Consider the following 17,983-nt stretch of genomic DNA (forward strand, 5'->3'; position numbering starts at 1 on the left):
CAGACAGGCCCTGGGACACAGACAGACCGGCCCTCGGACACACACAGACAGACAGGCCCTGGGACACAGACAGACAGACAGGCCCTCGGACACAGACAGACAGACAGGCCCTGGGACACAGACAGACAGGCCCTGGGACACAGACAGACAGACAGGCCCTCGGACACAGACAGACAGACGCACGGTTAATCTGGCTCTGCCTGCTGTAGTGGATCCTGTTGCTGACTTTAATTCAGGTGGACCAGCTTATCAAGCACCTCTCATGCCAACTTCTGAAGCTTCAAGGAAGTTCTCATCTAAAGAGTGACTCTGGGAACAATGGGCAAACCAAAGAGGTAAAGAATAAACATGTACCTCCGTACCAGTTATAGTCGAGATATACATACATTGCAAGAAGAGTGATAGCGTCACCATGTTGTTTTGTGTGTGTGTGTGTGTGTTTTCTGAATGTTTTTGTGCCAGTGAAAAGAGTCCAGTAAAGGCCAATGCACACAGCCCCGATTTTGTCGCACCGCCGAATTCGATTCCATTGTTTTGAATGAGACAATGCACACGGCGTGCGATGCGATTTTGTCGCACGACAACATTCGATTCTCCATTCACACCCACTCACTTCGGTGGTGTGAATTGAGAATCTAATGTTGTCGTGGGACAAAATCGCACGCCGTGTGCATTGGGCTTAACACTGTAGTTCGCACCTTCATACTGTAGATTGTTTACAATTACGTTGCTTTTCTTCTTCTTAGGACTTCTACAGGGAAATCCTGAAGTTGAAAAAAGAAAATGAGAGATTGAGAAGGGAGTGTTCTCAACATAAGAAGCATCTTTCGGAGGCTCTCAAAGCACTGCAAATAGTGAACAGGACGAAACAGGACTCGTTGGTTAACGCAGCAAGTGTCCAATGCCAACCTTTGGCCCATGGATGGATACAAAAAAAGAAAAGTTCTTAATTAGTAAAACCCTCGTGGCCTGGGGTGGTACAGTGGTCTGGCACCGCGGTCTATGGTGCACACATCGGCATGGGTTCGAATCCGGCCCATGCCCTCTCTCCCTTCTTCTCCTTACTTTCCTGTCTGTCTTCGCTGCATCTGTCTAATAAAAATGAAAAATGTGAGTGGGACTGCCCCACTCAGAAAAAATTACTTTAGTAAAACCCTGTCATTGCAAAATAATTTATGTTTGTGTTGTTTTTTCTTAGTAGTAACCTCAACCGATGGAAATTGTCATACCAAACACAATCACTATGTTCCAAGAGATGTTAGAATTATAAGGTTCTATCTCCATTTTTGACCAATTTTTTTTAATTACATAATCTGATCCATTAGGTGTTTATTAATGCCTGTGTGGTGTTATTTTTAAAATGTTGAAATGTTTTAGTTAGTCATTCATAAAATACAAAGGTTCCATCTCACAAAACATAATGGAATGTAAAAACTTTGACGCTCAATATCTCTGAACTACCCTAAACGGAGATAGAACCGTATAATTCTAAGCTCACGATTACTAAAAAAACAAAAGCTTGTAATTCAGGTAATGTGGTACTGGTGTGAGAGAAAATTATTATATGTAATAAGCTACATTTAAGAATCAAAAACATCATCTTGGGTTGAATGTCTGCAGCGGGCTGTAGAAGATGATTTCCTGTTGTCACACAGTAAAACCAGTTTCTCTACTTGAGGTTTGACATGGGCTAAAACAATAGACACATTTACATGATTACAAAGACCTGATTGCCCTACCATCTAGAGCAGCTTCGGACCTTTGTGTTGCCCCAGACCCAGTACTCTAAGACCAGACTGAACCAGTTGTGGCCATTGTGTTCCGCTTCCACCCTTTGTCTGTCTGGGAGAAAGTGGGGGCTGCTTCCCCCCTAGCCTTCATCATAATCATCTTCATCAAATGTACAGGTCCACACCCATTGCTCATGATTGGTCTAAACCTCACCTGAGGGCGGACCCCTTACCTGAAGGTACCTGTTTGTATAAATACTCAGATGAAATGAATGATCTTTACTTTTACGAGGAACTTTCACTGTTAAGACCTGTCTGACGTGCTTGTAAACTTCCTCCTTCTGCAGAAGATTATTAAATATCTTTTCTTATACATCTTGAAACGAAACAGGCTGCCATTATTGAATAATTTGCACTTACACTGGTCATATCTGTTTAGGGTCAGGAGGGTTGATTCATTCTAAAGAGATCTAGAGACATTCACCTTACACTTGCCCGAGACATCCTGTCCAAAGATACTCAGAGATAGGTAGACTAATACATGTTTTTAAAACACAGTAAGTGTTTATGAATCTCACCTGGGTCCCAATTCACTACCCTTTAGACTTTAAATTTACTGTAACGTGGAACTCCTTCAAACCTATTCTTACTGAAGTTCACAAATGCACACTTCAGGGAGAAAGCTAGAGAATTGAGACACATTGTATTGTTTTGGTGGAACGCACAGATACAAAAAAGGCATCTGGACAAACGAGCACTATGTGTTGTTTTAATATGGAGCGTATGCCCACACTAGGCAAGGTACGTTTCTGTACAGCACGTCTCAGGGTACAATACAACATATACAGTATAATATATACTCACAGATATATAAAGACAAACAATTAATGTTTATAAAATGTACATCAGCTCAATAAATAAGAAGTACACGAACAAGAGAGTCAAGAGAAGGAATGAGCCTCAGAGTAATGACAGTAAGACTTATTAGCTGTGGATGACAATGTATGGGAGGCTCCTTTGACTAAGGATCCATACTGTACTAGTTGTGTACTAGATCTCACTCTTGGAAGTTTTAAGTCAATTAATTCCATTCACCTGTTGCAGTAAATGAAGTCCTCTGGGAATCGGCAGCAGAGAATGCAACATGCTAATAATCAATTACAATTGATCAAGGTACACAATCAAGGTACAATGTTGACTAATCAAGGTACAATGAGACTAGAGCAAAAACATACAAATACTCTTTGAAGACCAATATTGTGTGGTTGTCCCTATCTTTGATCCATTTTACAATCCATCATGATTACAAAGAGTAACACGAACATTCTTGTGATACCACCATTTAGTGTCAGCAAGGGGTATTTATAAAGTAGACATACATTCATTAACATTTAGATTCAAGGCAAGTGAATAGAGGCCCGAAAGTGTGAAGGTGACCCAGTTATCCCATGAGCATTTTAGTGGCAAGTCAAGTTTGTGTGCAGTGAAGGGTTAAGACGAATGCTAGCTGCAACTGCAACGATGAAAACAGAAAAACAAAGCTGCACTCTATCTCTGAATAAAAACCTGCTTCAAGATATCCTATATGTTTGTTGTGTTGTTCTTTTTTGCGGAAGGTTTGAATGAAGTAAAAGCAATCCCCAGGACAGATGTTTTTTCCCTACGGTGGCAGTGTATTCCAGGTGGCAGCTAATGTGCATGCTTTCAAGCGCGTGCTTTCCTCTCATCGAAATACATGTTGTTAAAAGACACACACAAGTCACACAAGACAAAAACAAAACCCAAAAAAAAACTCTTGCATTAGCCAGCACCCAGAATACACTACCACCACAGGGTAAAACTGATAAATCATCACTTCTGGTGACAGTTTTATTTTCATAAAAAAAAACAAAAAAAACATAGGATATCTTGAAGCAGGTTATTATTCAGCGATATAGTGCGGCAGTTTCTTTTTTTGTTTTGTCTATTTGTGTGCAACCCCCGAGTGCAGTTGAGTACCCCGGGTTGCAGTTGCACCTAGTCTAGTGCAAGAGTAAGGTTAAAGGGGCAATCTGGGATTCAAAGACCAACAAAGTGGACACCCCGCTTCTATTTTTAGTAAACTGCTGAGAGACGCGGCTGGTGAAGTGCAACCAATCAATCAAATTCATATGAATGCAAGGACTGACCAGCCATCAGATCAAAATTATAGTTTGACAGCTTATATTTTGGATTATGATAGTAAAGACATTTGAACTAAGCTCATGGAGCATTTGCAAGTTATATTCTTCAATAATCAATAATCAATGATGGCTTTATAGTATATCAATAATTTATGTAAAAAAGGATGTACCAATCCCAGAATTCCCCTTTAAAAAAAATGCTACCGATTAACCTATTCCAACTGAAGCATTATGGTCTCTTATGATAATTCTGAAATATCTAACTTGTAAAATGACTACCTGAAGCGATGTTCTTGGATATTAGACTCAATCCCTTAGTGTTGTGGTAATCATTAACACAATTATTGCTATCAGACAATAACATGAGTATACACAAACACAGTGAACTGTTGGGATTAGTGCAGACAGCTCCAAAAAACCTGCTTGCTTCAATTGTGCAATACAATTGCCATATACTATAATGCAACATCACAACTTACAGTAAACAAAAGGTGCTTTAAACACAGAATGCAGAATCAAGAGAAATGTTCTCTCAAGCACTGTACATACATATTTACACATTTCTATACAGTATTTCTAAGACAAATCTACCTCGTCTCAAATCTACTTCTGTTGCCTCAGAAAATTTGACAACACACAAAGCAAAACTGGCCCACAGAAAATGCATGAACCCAAGCATTTTGCCACAAGTACTTTTTGTTATTTGAGCAAAACAAACCCAGAGGGCTACAACAGTCAACAAACTTAACCATAATCCTGGGCTGTATTTTTTTTTCTGCTCTAGCAAAAAAAGCTACAGTAATTGTTGTTATTTCAGAGCTTTTACATTCTTTTAGGTGGCGAAAAAAACAACTTAAAAGTTAACTTGTTCACCTTAAGTTAAGGAACTTTTCTCTCAAGTTTTTTACCATGCTCTGTTGACTAGCATTTTTGGCAGAGTTTGTGGCGGTTTTCTGGGCATCATCAAACTCATCATTTGAGGGTAGACCCTTTTCAAGCTCCTTACTCATCTCATTGACTGACTCTGCCTTCGCCCCACCCTCCTCCCTTTGCCGATATTCCTCTGACTCCTGATAGGCCCGGCAGCGGTCGATGACAGCCATGATAGAGATCTTTTCTCTAGTGGTTGGAGAACGGATCTGCACATAGTTATCATCAGCATCATCTTCTGCTTTGTTTGCCTTGAGTGGCATCGCCAATGGTTCATCGGAGCTGGGTTCTATCTCAGCCTCCGGAACCTTCTCAACAACAATGACCTTGTGGTCATTGGGCAGAGTAGCCTGTGCTGAGATATAATAACCACCATTAGGGATCTTGTCCTGGAGGGTCTGCAGCTCATTCAGATGAAGCCCACTCAACCTGTTGTCCAGGGAACTAGCCCGGTGGAGCCTCGTAAGGCCCTCTCCAGGCCCAGGGTCCCTACTGATGTGGGACTTGTATGCTGGAGTCTCAATGGGACCATTAGAGGCAACATACCTCGAGGAGCAGCTTGAACGCCTCCTGGGGCCGCAATTTAGCATCCTCTCAGGAACCGAGTGGCTTCTGCCTACCGAATGGAACTGGTCACCATGGGAACGGCCGTACTTAGACCGGAGCTCCTGCACGTCTGGCCAGTGGAAGCCCTCAGTAGGCGTGGGGCTGAGTGGGCTCTTGGATCGCGCGAGGCTCGGAGAGAGGAGCTGGGGGGGACTGCCCACAGAGTTGGGGGTGGTGTGGCCAGGGCTTGGAGATTGAGCTTGTGCTATGGGGCTCAACTCTCTCGTAGTGGCCTGATCATATGGGGAGGCCAGGGACAGAGTCAAGTTGGGTTTACCATTGGCTTTACCTGAAAAACACAAAGTACACCATCCTACTATTGAGAAGACTGAGCAGAGATCACCTGAGGTGAGAGAATCAGAATCAGTTACACTGATGCATGACATAAGTTACTGCTAGTGTGGTCTCAGTTCCTCACTGAAGCAATGAAGCTGTTATAGAAGGTATACAGTACAGTACAACGAATAATAGAGCACATCTTGAATTACACCATATAGGGATAAACAAGTCACTACTCTACCTGAGCTCTCCTTCTCTGGCTTCTCCTCTATGACGCAGGGCAGGTTCTTCTTGCCCAACAGGATATCTTGGCTCCGCTGCCTAGGCGCTGGCTTGCTAGTCTTAAGCCGTTGGCTGTACTGACGGGCCAAGTGTAACACTTTGTTCTTGGCTGTCTCCACATCATCCGGCTCTTCATTTCTCCTCTCCCCCTCAGCCTCAGCTCTCAGCTGGGTAACTCTCGAAGTCCTGAGAACCTTGCCATCATCTCCCCAGTGTCTGAGGGCCTCTTTCAAACTTTCAGTGCGGCCAACCCCCACCAGCTTGTTCTTCATCGGAGTAGGACTCACAGGCTCCTCTGAGATGGTGCTCAGGTCAGCTTCCTCCAGTATCATGAGAGGCTCTCCGAGGACTGTTTCAGAATTCTTGTTGGGAGTCTGGTTCCTTCTGCACAGACTTGGACTAGCTCCTCTGGAGCCCCTTTGGGTCTCTCTTGATTTCACAGGGCCTCTGGCCTCTCCCTGAGACCTGCTGGTCTCTCTCTCCATGTCTTGCCAAACCTTGATCATCTCAGATGAGGGTCGGAACTCTTCATCCTGGATAGACCTTTCTTGTAAGCTGTGAGACCTGGCCTTCAAGCTGTGGGAGTTTATGCTTCCCTCTGCATCAGAACATGAAACCAGGGAGTTAAATGATGCACTGGAGACCATGCTGTCCCAAGTATCTGGAGCTGTTGATGAATCAGTGGAAGTGGATGTGGCTGGTGCTGAGGTGTTGGCTTGGGGGGCTGCAGCACATTGCTCCGCTGGAGGGTTCTCATCCTTGCTGTTGAAGCGACTGACCGAATTTCTGACAAGTCCAGTAGGAATGTAGGTCAGGCTCTCCCTGCGCCTTAAGCAGAAGGTGGCGTCCTGGTTCTCGGCATGTTCATAGTAGCTTTTGATTTTGCCAATGAGCAGCTGGTCTTGCTTCGAGAGGGTGGAGTCCCTCCTCCGGTGGCATCCCCTGTCGTTTTCAAAGAGGTAGTCGTCCCGCGGGGAAAGCATGGTTAGATCAGTCCCGAAACCAAAGGTTTCCTGGGGCTCGGATCGAGTGCTGTTCAGCCGGTGGGACCTCTCATTAGGCTCTCCACCGAGACTGAGGGTGCTCCCAGTTCTACTAGGCAAGCGTGGTGAGGGACAGCCAAGGGAACAGGCATCATCCATAGCCAGGCTGCCTCTTCTGGTGCTATTGGTGAAGTGCTCTGCGATTGCACTAGCTTGGTCCAGTACAGAGGGGGGGAGAATGCTGCTGGCCTCGCTCTCTGGTGCTGCCGCTTCTTCTCCCTCTTCCTCTTCTTCTTCTTCTGAAGATTCTCCGCTGCTCAAGGTTTTTGCATCAGACTCAGGCAAGGCTAGGGTCTGTTCCTCCACGGTGTCCACCTTGTTCCCTTTGGGCTTAGAGGCTTCCCTTCTAGGGGGAGTGCTGCAGACCGTGCTGCAGACCGACACAGAAACAGGGCTCTTGATCTGGAACAGCAGCTTTTCTACAGGAGTCTGGGGAAGAGGAAACATCTGAATAAGAACAAGGTCAATCTCATCCTCAATTAATTGATCTCAATGCGAAGATGATTTCTGTAAGCTTTTTTTGTACAGTGTCAGTATGGTCACTGAAACCAATCACATTTTAAATCATACAGTATTGAAGACGTACAGGAAGCCATACATTTTCACCATGATTAATACAGAAGTACGGTACACTACAGTAAGAAGATAGCAATTCTGAAAAAGTCTGTCAGCACTGTCATGACAACCACAAGATGTAACAGGTAAAACTGACAGCTGTGCCTGGTAATATCAATAGAAATGACCAGGATGAAGGGAAACTACTGTTTCATAACACTGAGTCACCACTATGAGCCAATCAGGAGAAGCGCATTCTTTGAAAACTATGGAAATTAGCCAAACAGGGTGCAAGCATGTACTGTACAAGCATGTACTGTTCAATTCGGCTCAATAGATTTACGGTACATATATATTATATATAATATTGCTGAATTAGTTGTATTTTCTACCTTTGCAAAATAAGTATTTCACCCCCTGCTGATTTTGTGAGTTTACCCCCTTACAAAGAAATGGACAGTCTATCATTTTAATGGTAGGTTCATTTTAACAGTGAGAGACAGAATATTTAAAAAATCCCAGAAAAATGACATTATATTAATTTTGATTTTTCTTTGTGTGTACATTCTACTACACTCATGATTCCCTCTCAACCAACATATGGAATTGGTAAATATAAACCTGTTAAGTCAGATAAAAAAGACTGGTTCTGATTAAATTAAGATTTCATGGTAAAAACAAAAAAAATCTAAGGGGTTCACATACTTTCAAGCAACACTGTATATAAAGCCCTCAAAAAAAGTTCGGAAACGCTTTTCTTGTTGATTATTCCTCCCCTTTAATAATACCAATTGGTATTGTATTTTATATCGTTGGAAAGCCTGATTGGTCACCTTTATAATGAGGTAAAACTTGTAAGGATCATACATTCATGGAATGAGTAACACAGCTAAACGTGTGGGTAGCGGCCCAAAAGTTTTTGCCAAAATCCCCTGCAATATTCTTCTGTTGGTATTCACTCTCGTTTTGAGCTTCAAGTGCTGGCAGGTGTATGTCAGTCACAGGTGTGTGACTGGCACCTGAATGGCACCTAATTGACAGGAATGATATTCTGGGGTCATTGGCGATCCCATATCTCCAGAATCTGGGACCTAACTCCATCCTCCATGATGACAACGCTCGCCCCCACAGAGCCAGGATCATCACAGAGCATCTCCAGTATTTGGGAGTGGAGAGGGTGGAATGGCCTGCCGTGAGTCCTACCTCAACCCAATTGAACACTTGTGGGATCAGCTTGGGCGTGCTGTATGTGCCAGAGTGACCAACGCAACCATGTTGGCTGACTTGCGGCAAATCTTAGTTGAGGAATGGGATGCCGTCCCACAGCAGTGTGTGACCAGGCTGGTGACCAGCATGAGGAGGAGGTGCCAAGCTGTTGTGACTGCGATCTTCCACACACTACTGAGGTCCCTGACAATGTAAAATTAATACAAGTTTTTTACAAAAGTGTAAAAATGGCCAATATGTGTTGTTTTTTCCTTATTACTGTGGAAGAGTGCAATCATCCAATCCACCAAGCAACTCAAAACGAGAGTGAATACCAACAGAAGAATATAGGGGATTTTGGCAAATAGTTTTGGGCCGCTACCCACACGTTTAGCTGTGTTGCTCATTCCACGAATGCATGATCCTTACAAGTTGTACCTCGTTGTAAAGGTGACTAATCAGGCTTTCCAACGATATAAAATACAATATATATATATATTTCATTTGTTCCAAGTTGCATGAAAATTCTTTTTCAGCCGACTCATGATTATTCATGTCAGATTGCGCTAATAATTTTCCCCTCTTCACTGTGCATAGGAACATATGCATTTTTACAAGTAGCGATGAATTTTTCATTTTTCTGTTCTTGTGTGACATGAAGCCACGCTTTGGACCGTTTCTTCCTCAGCCATGACTCCTTGGCTTCTTGGTTTCAGAGTTTCAAGTCATTTCAGGCTGCGGAGCCATACTAATGTACAAGCGGCGCCATCCAGCTATCATTGTGCGTCAGTACACAACTTCTCACTGTAAAGAGTGGGGGGTCCGAGGGCGTGCTAAAAGTAGGTGAAACAGCGTTGCGCTTGTAATGTTAAAGGAAGACATTAGTCAAAACAGATGGGTGGAATGTGTCACTGAATGCTGTTAGCTGCACTTGCTGAAGTAGTGGTGACAGCAAAACCAATCCCTGAACCAAGAACTTTATGCAGATGGATGAAGTAAAAAGAACAGCTGCAGATGAGATGTTCTCCCTCCATCCTCATCATGACAGTTATTTTTGATTGACGCAGGCAGAACAGTGAGACAACATCCATGGACAAGTAACTTAGATACCACAGTACCTGTTCACGGGGGGACCCGCTTTGCTCTTTTCCACACAGCGCCTCCTGACCAGCTGATTGGATGTTCTCTCGGTTACACCCATCCTCCTCAGAAACGTGGCATCCCTCTTCATTCTTCAGGAGGACAAAATACACATCATCAGAGCCTGGTTTCAATCATTTGAATCATCTTTCTCACTTTTCGCAATGGGGTTTCTGTGCTGACAGGGAAAGTACGGTACTCCCTGTCAGTACAAATGCGTGCACTAAATTTTAATTTCATGAGAGTAATGATTATGACATCTTGAAATGCAAGCTCCAACAACAATCCTTTTTTCAGATCTCCATACATTTCAGTTGTTTTTGGTCAGGTACAAAGACATGATCTAAATAAAATGTTGCCTTTACTTTGGAGGCACTAACAGTCACCCGAACATGCACACAGCATGGCCAACAGCATTAGTAAGAGGCGCCCCTGGTGTATCAAGCTCATGCAACAGTTAGCTGAAGAAAATATGGTTGAGGAACATCCGTGCTTCGGTGGAGCATCATTCACAAGAGTCAGTTGCCGTTTGCAGATGTGAATAGCATTGGCATGTTGTTATCCATGACATTAGTAGGTTAGAAAGACACAAGAAGCCGGTTGACTGAGGATTTAAGTGTGGTATGAAAACAGGAAGAAGGAAACCCGATGGTGGCAGAAAGCCTCACCGTTGTGACCCCCATGGAAAGTAAAGCCCTGGCTCTATAATGCCAGCAGGAGATGGCAGCCAACATGGAACTGGCAAAGTCGGCTACCTGGTCGTCCTCCATCAGAATATCGTCTGAATCACTTCCCTCCCACTGGGTCACCCTGCCATTGTGGGATGGTGGTGACCCTGTCCTCTGCTCCTCGTTGTCACTGGTGCTCAGCCGCTCAAGAGAGTCCTTCCTTAGGCCCATGTCTTCCTGCTCCTCTCCTGCCTCCTCCTCCTCCTCCACACTAGGCCTCTCAAACTCGCCTTGGCTTGAGCCCAGGGTGCTAATACTAGCGGAGGCCTGCATGGAGCGGGCATCACTTGGTAGGGCCCCCTCGCTGTCTGCGTGCTGTGGTCATACAGAAGTCATACAGATGCTGTTGATTCATCATTCAATGCATTTTGTCTTTTAAACCTCCCCATGACCTAACCATTTGACTTCAGCCTCTTGGGGGGGGGATCGCTAACACAGTCTCCATATACTCTTATTCTACACAATATATTGATCTGGAAAAAGAGGCCCACTATGAAACTACACTCTGAGCTCTAAAATTATGAAGTCACACCCCAGACCCAACAGGCAGACCATGTAACAGACCATGTTTCTCATTAGGAGGATCTGAATGGTGTCCAGGAATTAGGGTTAGTATGCCAATGACTTTCAATAGGTTTCTGTTCTCCAATATAAATGCACTCTCTTCTATTTTTGGGGGTCGGCTGTGGCTCAGGAGGTAGAGCCGGCGTTTAATGATTGCAAGATCGCAAATTGACGGTTTGAACCCCGGCTGGCCACATGTCGAGGTGTCCTTGGGCAAGACACTGAACCCCAAATTGCTCCCAATGAGCGTGCGCTTTGCATGGTAGCTTGCCGCCATTGGTGTGTGAATTTGTGTGTGAATGGGTGAATGAGAAGCCATTGTAAAGCGCTTTGGAATAAGGCACTATATAAGTCAGTCCATTTTATATATTTCCTTTCATCTGGGAAAAGCTTCTGGGTTCATCTTTTTCCATTGACCATCTTGAGTGGAATGTTACCCAACATCATCAACCTCAGTTACCCTTGGTTAAGCCTTCGGGGCAGTGATTCGCATAAAAGGGAACATATCATACATACTTGTTATCAGGGAGACTTAAAAAGTAGTCAGATTCAGTTTACCTTAAGGATGGCTGCAGGATCCATGCCGAAAACAGGACAAGTGAGCGAGGGAGGTAGAAAAAGTTTTAAAATGTTTAATGAAAGGGCAAAGAGCAAAATATTTCATCAATACCAATTACACAAGTCCACTATGAGATGAATGAAAATACATGGGATGAAAACTATACCTCCCTTAAATATTCTCTAATGAAGCGATTCCCAACCTAGAGGGTACTGCAAGTGGGCAGCCAAATATATATATATTTTTTTTTTTTACATAAACGTTTTAATTTCAAAAAAATAATATAGTACTGTACTTTTTTCTTTAAAACCTAAAAAAAATGCATAATCAGTGTGATACTACTAGGCCTACTGCACTGTATGTATGAGGATGCATATGAAATATCCAATAAGAATAAGAGAATAATGATAAGACACCCCAAGAAATGTACGTGTCCGTAAAATGCCTGTGTGGGCTGCGAATGCTTTAGAGATTTTTAAGTGGGCCTTGAGTCCAAAAAGGTTGGGAACCGAATTGCCTTGGCCCAGTGGGATAACTTCTAGATACAGATACATTCTATGTTGACTTTGTACTTCATAATGTTATCATGCACGCTACAAAAATGTACATATTACATTATTATAACTTATTGTATACTACTGGTTTACTTGTCGTATACCACTGGACTACTTAACTACCGTACTGTATTATATTGCATTTCATATCATGGTATTTTGCACAGCATTTTAATTATTATTATACAAACACCATTGAAGGTGTAAAATCATCACTGTAAAATCATCACTTTATCACTGTAGGATTACTTATTTAACTTACTTATTATTATTATTATTATTATTATTATTATTATTATTATTATTATTATTATGATTTTGTATCTGAATGCTGCAATGCCAATGTTGAGGAACCAAAGCCAAATAATTTTACTCTTGTGTACAGTGAGATAGTAATAAAAGAGATTCTGATTCTGATTCATAGCTAAATATTCCCCATAGCAGATACAAATTTGTCACATAGCCGATTCATCTGACTATACGTTATGTCAAACATAATGTATATTACATGGCAACAACAGCCAGAGGACTAGAGTTGGCCAAAGCAAAAACAGATCTGGGACCAAGCTGGGAATTCTGACAATTCATGTTGACATGGAGACCAACATGGTGACCATTGGTTAAAGCTCTAATACGTGGATAGGCACAACTTGCTTTCACATAGCACAAAATGGATGAGAAAAGACAAAATAGATGGCTATTTCCCTGCAAAAAAATATAATTGGAGAGTCAATGATCTGTGGACCAATCGACTAATAGAGAAGCGAACATGAGAGATGCTTCATGAAGCAACTAAGGGGCTAGCCTAATCTAGCCTTTGATCTCAGAAAACAAGGACAAAGGGTCTTATCGTATTGTTTGCTATCCACAATTGCTTTGAAGCCCTTGGTCCCTTATCACAGACACAGCATCCACCAAATGCACCAGTGTGATGGGAGAAATGCAGGTGCTTGACATTAAATGTTCTCTTTCATCTTTTGTTTTGACCTTTCCCTACATCATCGTTTCTCAACGGGGGCGTTCAGACAACATCGGGGGGCGCTGCAACAAATATTTTTTAAAGGGGGGCGTTGAGGTGTTCTTGGGGGGCGTTCACGCATAAAGTATTTTTCTCATGAAAAACAGCTGTCAGCAGTGTTATTACGGGTACGTTCGTAAATGCACGAACGGTCAGTTTGCTCGGACAAACCGTCTTTTCAGTCAGAGCACCCATCTCTGAGCGCTCTGAACTTGGCCGGGCTCTGTGACGCAGACACATGTAGCGCAACGCCCCCAAAAAATAAAAGTGAGTGTCATCAAGAAGATGGAGAAGCTAAAAACTCAGCTAGCAAAGGCAGAGCTTTTGATAGTTTCCAATGTGTCTGGGTAAGCTGCATTGTAGAAGAATCTTGACAGTTCATGTACAGTGCAGAAATTGCAATACTATGCTAGGCTACGATAGAAAGAACCCTGGTTCATCCCATCTGTAACGTCATGTTGACCATGGATGCACCATAGCTAATGCTAGCACAAGCCAACTTTCAATGCCCAACTTCTATGAGTGTTTTCCTTGTAGGCTATGCTTGAGTGACATATGTTTCAGTTTGTGGGCTTTTTGTAATTGTTGGCTATAAGCAAAACATTTCTTATTTTAGTTGTGATACTCAGTCCATGTCCCCGCCAGTGACGTGCCAAATACTCACTCCCCGCGTATACACACTACCCTCTGCGCTTATGCGTTCGCTTCCTTTCAATACAGCTTATTTAATTTAGTTAAAATGAGTGCAAATACTATACCACCATACCAGAACATCACAGCAGGAACAACCTAAAAAATCTCAAAAAAGCGATCGTATTGTAACCAGTCCGGAAAGCTCTCTGTCGCTTACCAATAATCGAACCTAGAGAAATCAGCTATGAATGTCCCCTCCCCTCGCAGGTTCATTACAGTATATTACATACATGTATTACTGTTAAGTGTTGTTGTGGATGTTATCCCTAGTGCCATTCTGAGGTTAGCATTGCGATGTGTTCGTCTTAACGTTTACAAACTAAAATATACGATCGCTTTTTTGTGATATGTTGCTCCTCTTGTGATGTCCTGGAAACGAACACATAAGCACTCCGAACAGCTGTCAGCGTCTTTTATTGCTATAGGAAACCACTACTCTGCTTGCGATTGATCAGCTGTCAGCAGTGTTATTACGGGTACGTTCGTAATGCACGAACGGTCAGTTTGCTCGGGCAAAACCGTGTTTTCAGTCAGAGCACCCATCTCTGAGCGCTCCCAGAGCGCAGAGCTCTGAACTTTGGAACTTTGTTATGTTTTGATATGAGAAATTCGAACTAAGTGGTCAGTTTATGAAAATAATACCATAGAATACTAAATAAAATATTTAAATAATAGCCCCCTAGCATTTGCCGCCATATCGTGACACCACCCCCCCCCCAAAGTCCAATCAAAAATGAATAAATATTAGCATCATAAAACAGCAATTTGGCGAAATGCAACACCAGCACACTTAAAAAACTAACAATGTTAGTTGTAATGTACAGTTTTGTAGCCTACTGTTTGTTCTGCACCGGACATGTGTGAAATTGCTGCTGTGTTATTGTTGTTCTGTGATATAACACAGAATATTAGTCAACATTAATATTCAGGGAAGAAAATAAGCCAACTTTTTTTGATGGGGGGCGGTAAGAGACCTGGATAATGGACAGGGGGGCGCTGGCCCAAAAAAGGTTGAGAACCACTGCCCTACATGAAAAACTATCCAGCTGTGACTCCAAAAAAATGCTGCCCAACTTATTAACATATAGTTCCTTAATGTTCCTAACTTCCTAATGTATGGAATAATGAGAGATGATACAAGACAGTAAGTATAGGGCCACAATTAAATAGATCCTCCAAATTAGCCAGGCTACTTATGCCGTAGTGACACTTGGAATATTCCTTACCTTTGGTGTTCTTCAGAATGTGTTTGGTCGGCTCTGAGGGAGGGAAATAGAAATTAGGGTTACACTTCAGAAGGTCATTGCCTCATCATGATTCAAAATGGAGGTCATTGAGACACGCCCCTTCAAAGTAAAGCGGAAGGCGATCACATCATATCTACAAAGTAACATTATTCACAGTCATTGTTGTGAAGGCCCACAGTTTAGAGCCAGTTTAGTTTCCCCAAACCAGCCCTATTTTGCCCCTGTTATTTCTTTATTATTTTCTATACTATTCCTGTACGTTTATGAAGGTGTATGTATTGTTATTGTAATGTTTATGTATATGTTTGATGACGTAGTATATCCGGGGTGTGTCCGTGACCCGGATGCTAGGTTCGGTGGTGTATATATAGAGACGGAAGTGGTCTGTGAGTCAGTGTGTGACGAGAATCAGAGAGAGAGAGTAACGAGAGAGAGAAGTAACGAGAAGTCAATCTAAGATGGCGGATTCAGTAACACGCACACCGTGCTGAAGCTGAAGACCAAGAGTGATTATCGAGTTCAGAACTGGGATAGCCCGTTTAGTTGTGTCCCCGTTAGACAGCCTTGCCAGCAGCCGGCTGTTAACGTTGGACCAAGCGAGACGCCAAACTGGACAGAACCGTCGCCTCCACGAGCGGACTGCGACCGAACTGTTGTGAAGGCCCACAGTTTAGAGCCAGTTTAGTTTCCCCAAACCAGCCCTATTTTGCCCCTGTTATTTCTTTATTATTTTCTATACTATTCCTGTACGTTTATGAAGGTGTATGTATTGTTATTGTAATGTTTATGTATATGTTTGATGACGTAGTATATCCGGGGTGTGTCCGTGACCCGGATGCTAGGTTCGGTGGTGTATATATAGAGACGGAAGTGGTCTGTGAGTCAGAGTGTGATGAGAATCCGAGTGATGAGAGCAACGAGAGTGAGAATAAGCAGAGAGAACACGAAGTCGATCTAAGATGGCGGAGTCAGTAACACGCACACCGTGCTAAAGCTGAAGACCCGTTTAGTGATTATCGAGTTTTACAACTGTGATAGCCCGTTTAGCTGTGTCCCCGTTAGCCAGCCTTGCCAGCAGCCGGCTGCGAACGTTGGACCTGACGGACAAGATCAAGCTGGACAGAGTCGTCGCCTCCACGAGTGGATTGCGACCGACGTGGACCACCGGACCTGAGCCTACACACCTCGTCGTGGACCACGAAGAAGCCCCTTTCCCTTCGCGTTGCTACGTCACCCCCCCCCTTTTGTCTGCTGCTTTCCTCGAAGCACATGCGAGCTCCAACAAGGCCTCAACGCGCTCCTTGCAGCGCCAGACTCTAAGCCTTTTCCAGGCTAGGTACTGTGAGTGAGTGATTGAGTGTGTGTGTGGCCGGCGGGGAGGGAGTGTATATATCTGGGGATGTATACATCAGTTATGTAAATAAATGTGTTTGTTCATATGGGATACCGTTACCGTGTGTTTAGTTGTTTGAATGCTAATGCTAATGCTAATTCCAATGCTAATGCTAATGCTAATTCCAATGATAATGCTAATGCTAATTCCCATGCTAATGCTACCGATGGTAATGCTAGTCTAAAGGTTTGCTGGCGCCCCCTACCTCTATCCTCCTACACTGCCTATTTAGCTCAGAGTTAGTTAGATAACCAGCCCTTCCTAAATTCTACAGTCCTTTTAGCTACTCCCTGGTTACAATTGGTCCTTCGAGCCGGATAGGTAGTGTAGTGATAGCATGGCTGAGCGCAGCCAACCAGACCAGACAGTTACCCCCCCTTCTCCGCCCCCTGAGCCAGAGCCACGACCACAGAGAGTCCCGCGGTTGCCTCCGAGGTTACAGGAGTATGAGCTTGAGCTCGAAAGCTCACTGAGTGGTAGTGAGGAGCGCACTCCACGGGATACAGTGGTCGGAGAGGCCGAGGTGTCCGCCGGCGCGCGGGTGGCTAGCACCGAGACAGCCATCAACGAGCACCAGCCTGAGGATGAGATGGCAGAACAGCAGGGTTTTGCCGTAGAAACGGAAGAGCAGGAAGGAGAGGCCCGGTCCGACAGCGCCTGCGGGCGGAAGAGGGAGGGCCTCAGCCTTAACGATCTGCCTCCCAGTACGGCGCGCTCGAGACCTAGCTCCTGCCGTTCGGTGGCTTCCTCCCGGTCCAGGGTTTCCGTGGGCAGTTCTGCCTCTGGGGCGGATAGCATACACTCCAGAGGGAGTAGTGCCGCGCTGTCAGAATATATGCGCCAACAGGCCGAGATGGCGTTCGAGCGGGAACGCCTCCAGTTCGAGCGTGAACGCCTCCAGCGCCAGGAGGCGCTAGAACGCGAACGCCTCCAGATGGACGGAGCGGAACGCGCGGCGGAGAGGCAGCGCCAGGAGGCGCTAGAACGTGAACGCCTCCAGATAAACGGAGCGGAACGTGCGGCGGAGAGACAGCGCCAGGAGGCGTTAGAGAGGGAACGCATCCAGTTCGAGCGCGAGCGCCTCCAGATGGAGGGGGCGGAACGCGCGGCGGAGAGACAGATGGCGAGAGAGCAACTGCACGCGGAGAAGATGGAGAGAGAGCAACTGCGCGCGGAGAAGATGGAGGAAATGCTGCAGACCATGCGCGACGTGTGCATCAGCAGAGCTCCGTCGGCCCGTAGCTCCAGAGCATCATCCGCACGGCCCTCTCGAGTGCCATCTCCTGAACCCCCC

The 17,983-nt window shown here is 44.3% G+C and overlaps 1 protein-coding gene across 1 annotated transcript in view; it reads right to left on the bottom strand.

Moving 5' to 3' along the window:
• Positions 1-2,502: 2,502 nt before the first annotated feature.
• LOC308152391 (pleckstrin homology domain-containing family G member 3) overlaps positions 2,503-17,983 on the bottom strand; it is a 74,050-nt gene continuing 58,569 nt past the window's right edge. The window contains exons 14-19 of the mRNA XM_080525359.1: positions 15,276-15,308; positions 11,784-11,794; positions 10,602-10,976; positions 9,912-10,025; positions 5,949-7,461; positions 2,503-5,717 (exon numbers count right to left, since the gene is read on the bottom strand). Coding sequence (XP_080381485.1) covers positions 4,762-5,717; positions 5,949-7,461; positions 9,912-10,025; positions 10,602-10,976; positions 11,784-11,794; positions 15,276-15,308 — 3,002 coding nt within the window. The 3' untranslated portion in view covers positions 2,503-4,761. The remainder of the gene's footprint in view (positions 5,718-5,948; positions 7,462-9,911; positions 10,026-10,601; positions 10,977-11,783; positions 11,795-15,275; positions 15,309-17,983) is intronic.

Source organism: Nansenia antarctica, assembly GCF_963989245.1.
Source record: "Nansenia antarctica genome assembly, chromosome: 3".
In the NCBI taxonomy this organism is placed as follows: Eukaryota; Metazoa; Chordata; class Actinopteri; order Argentiniformes; family Microstomatidae; genus Nansenia; species Nansenia antarctica.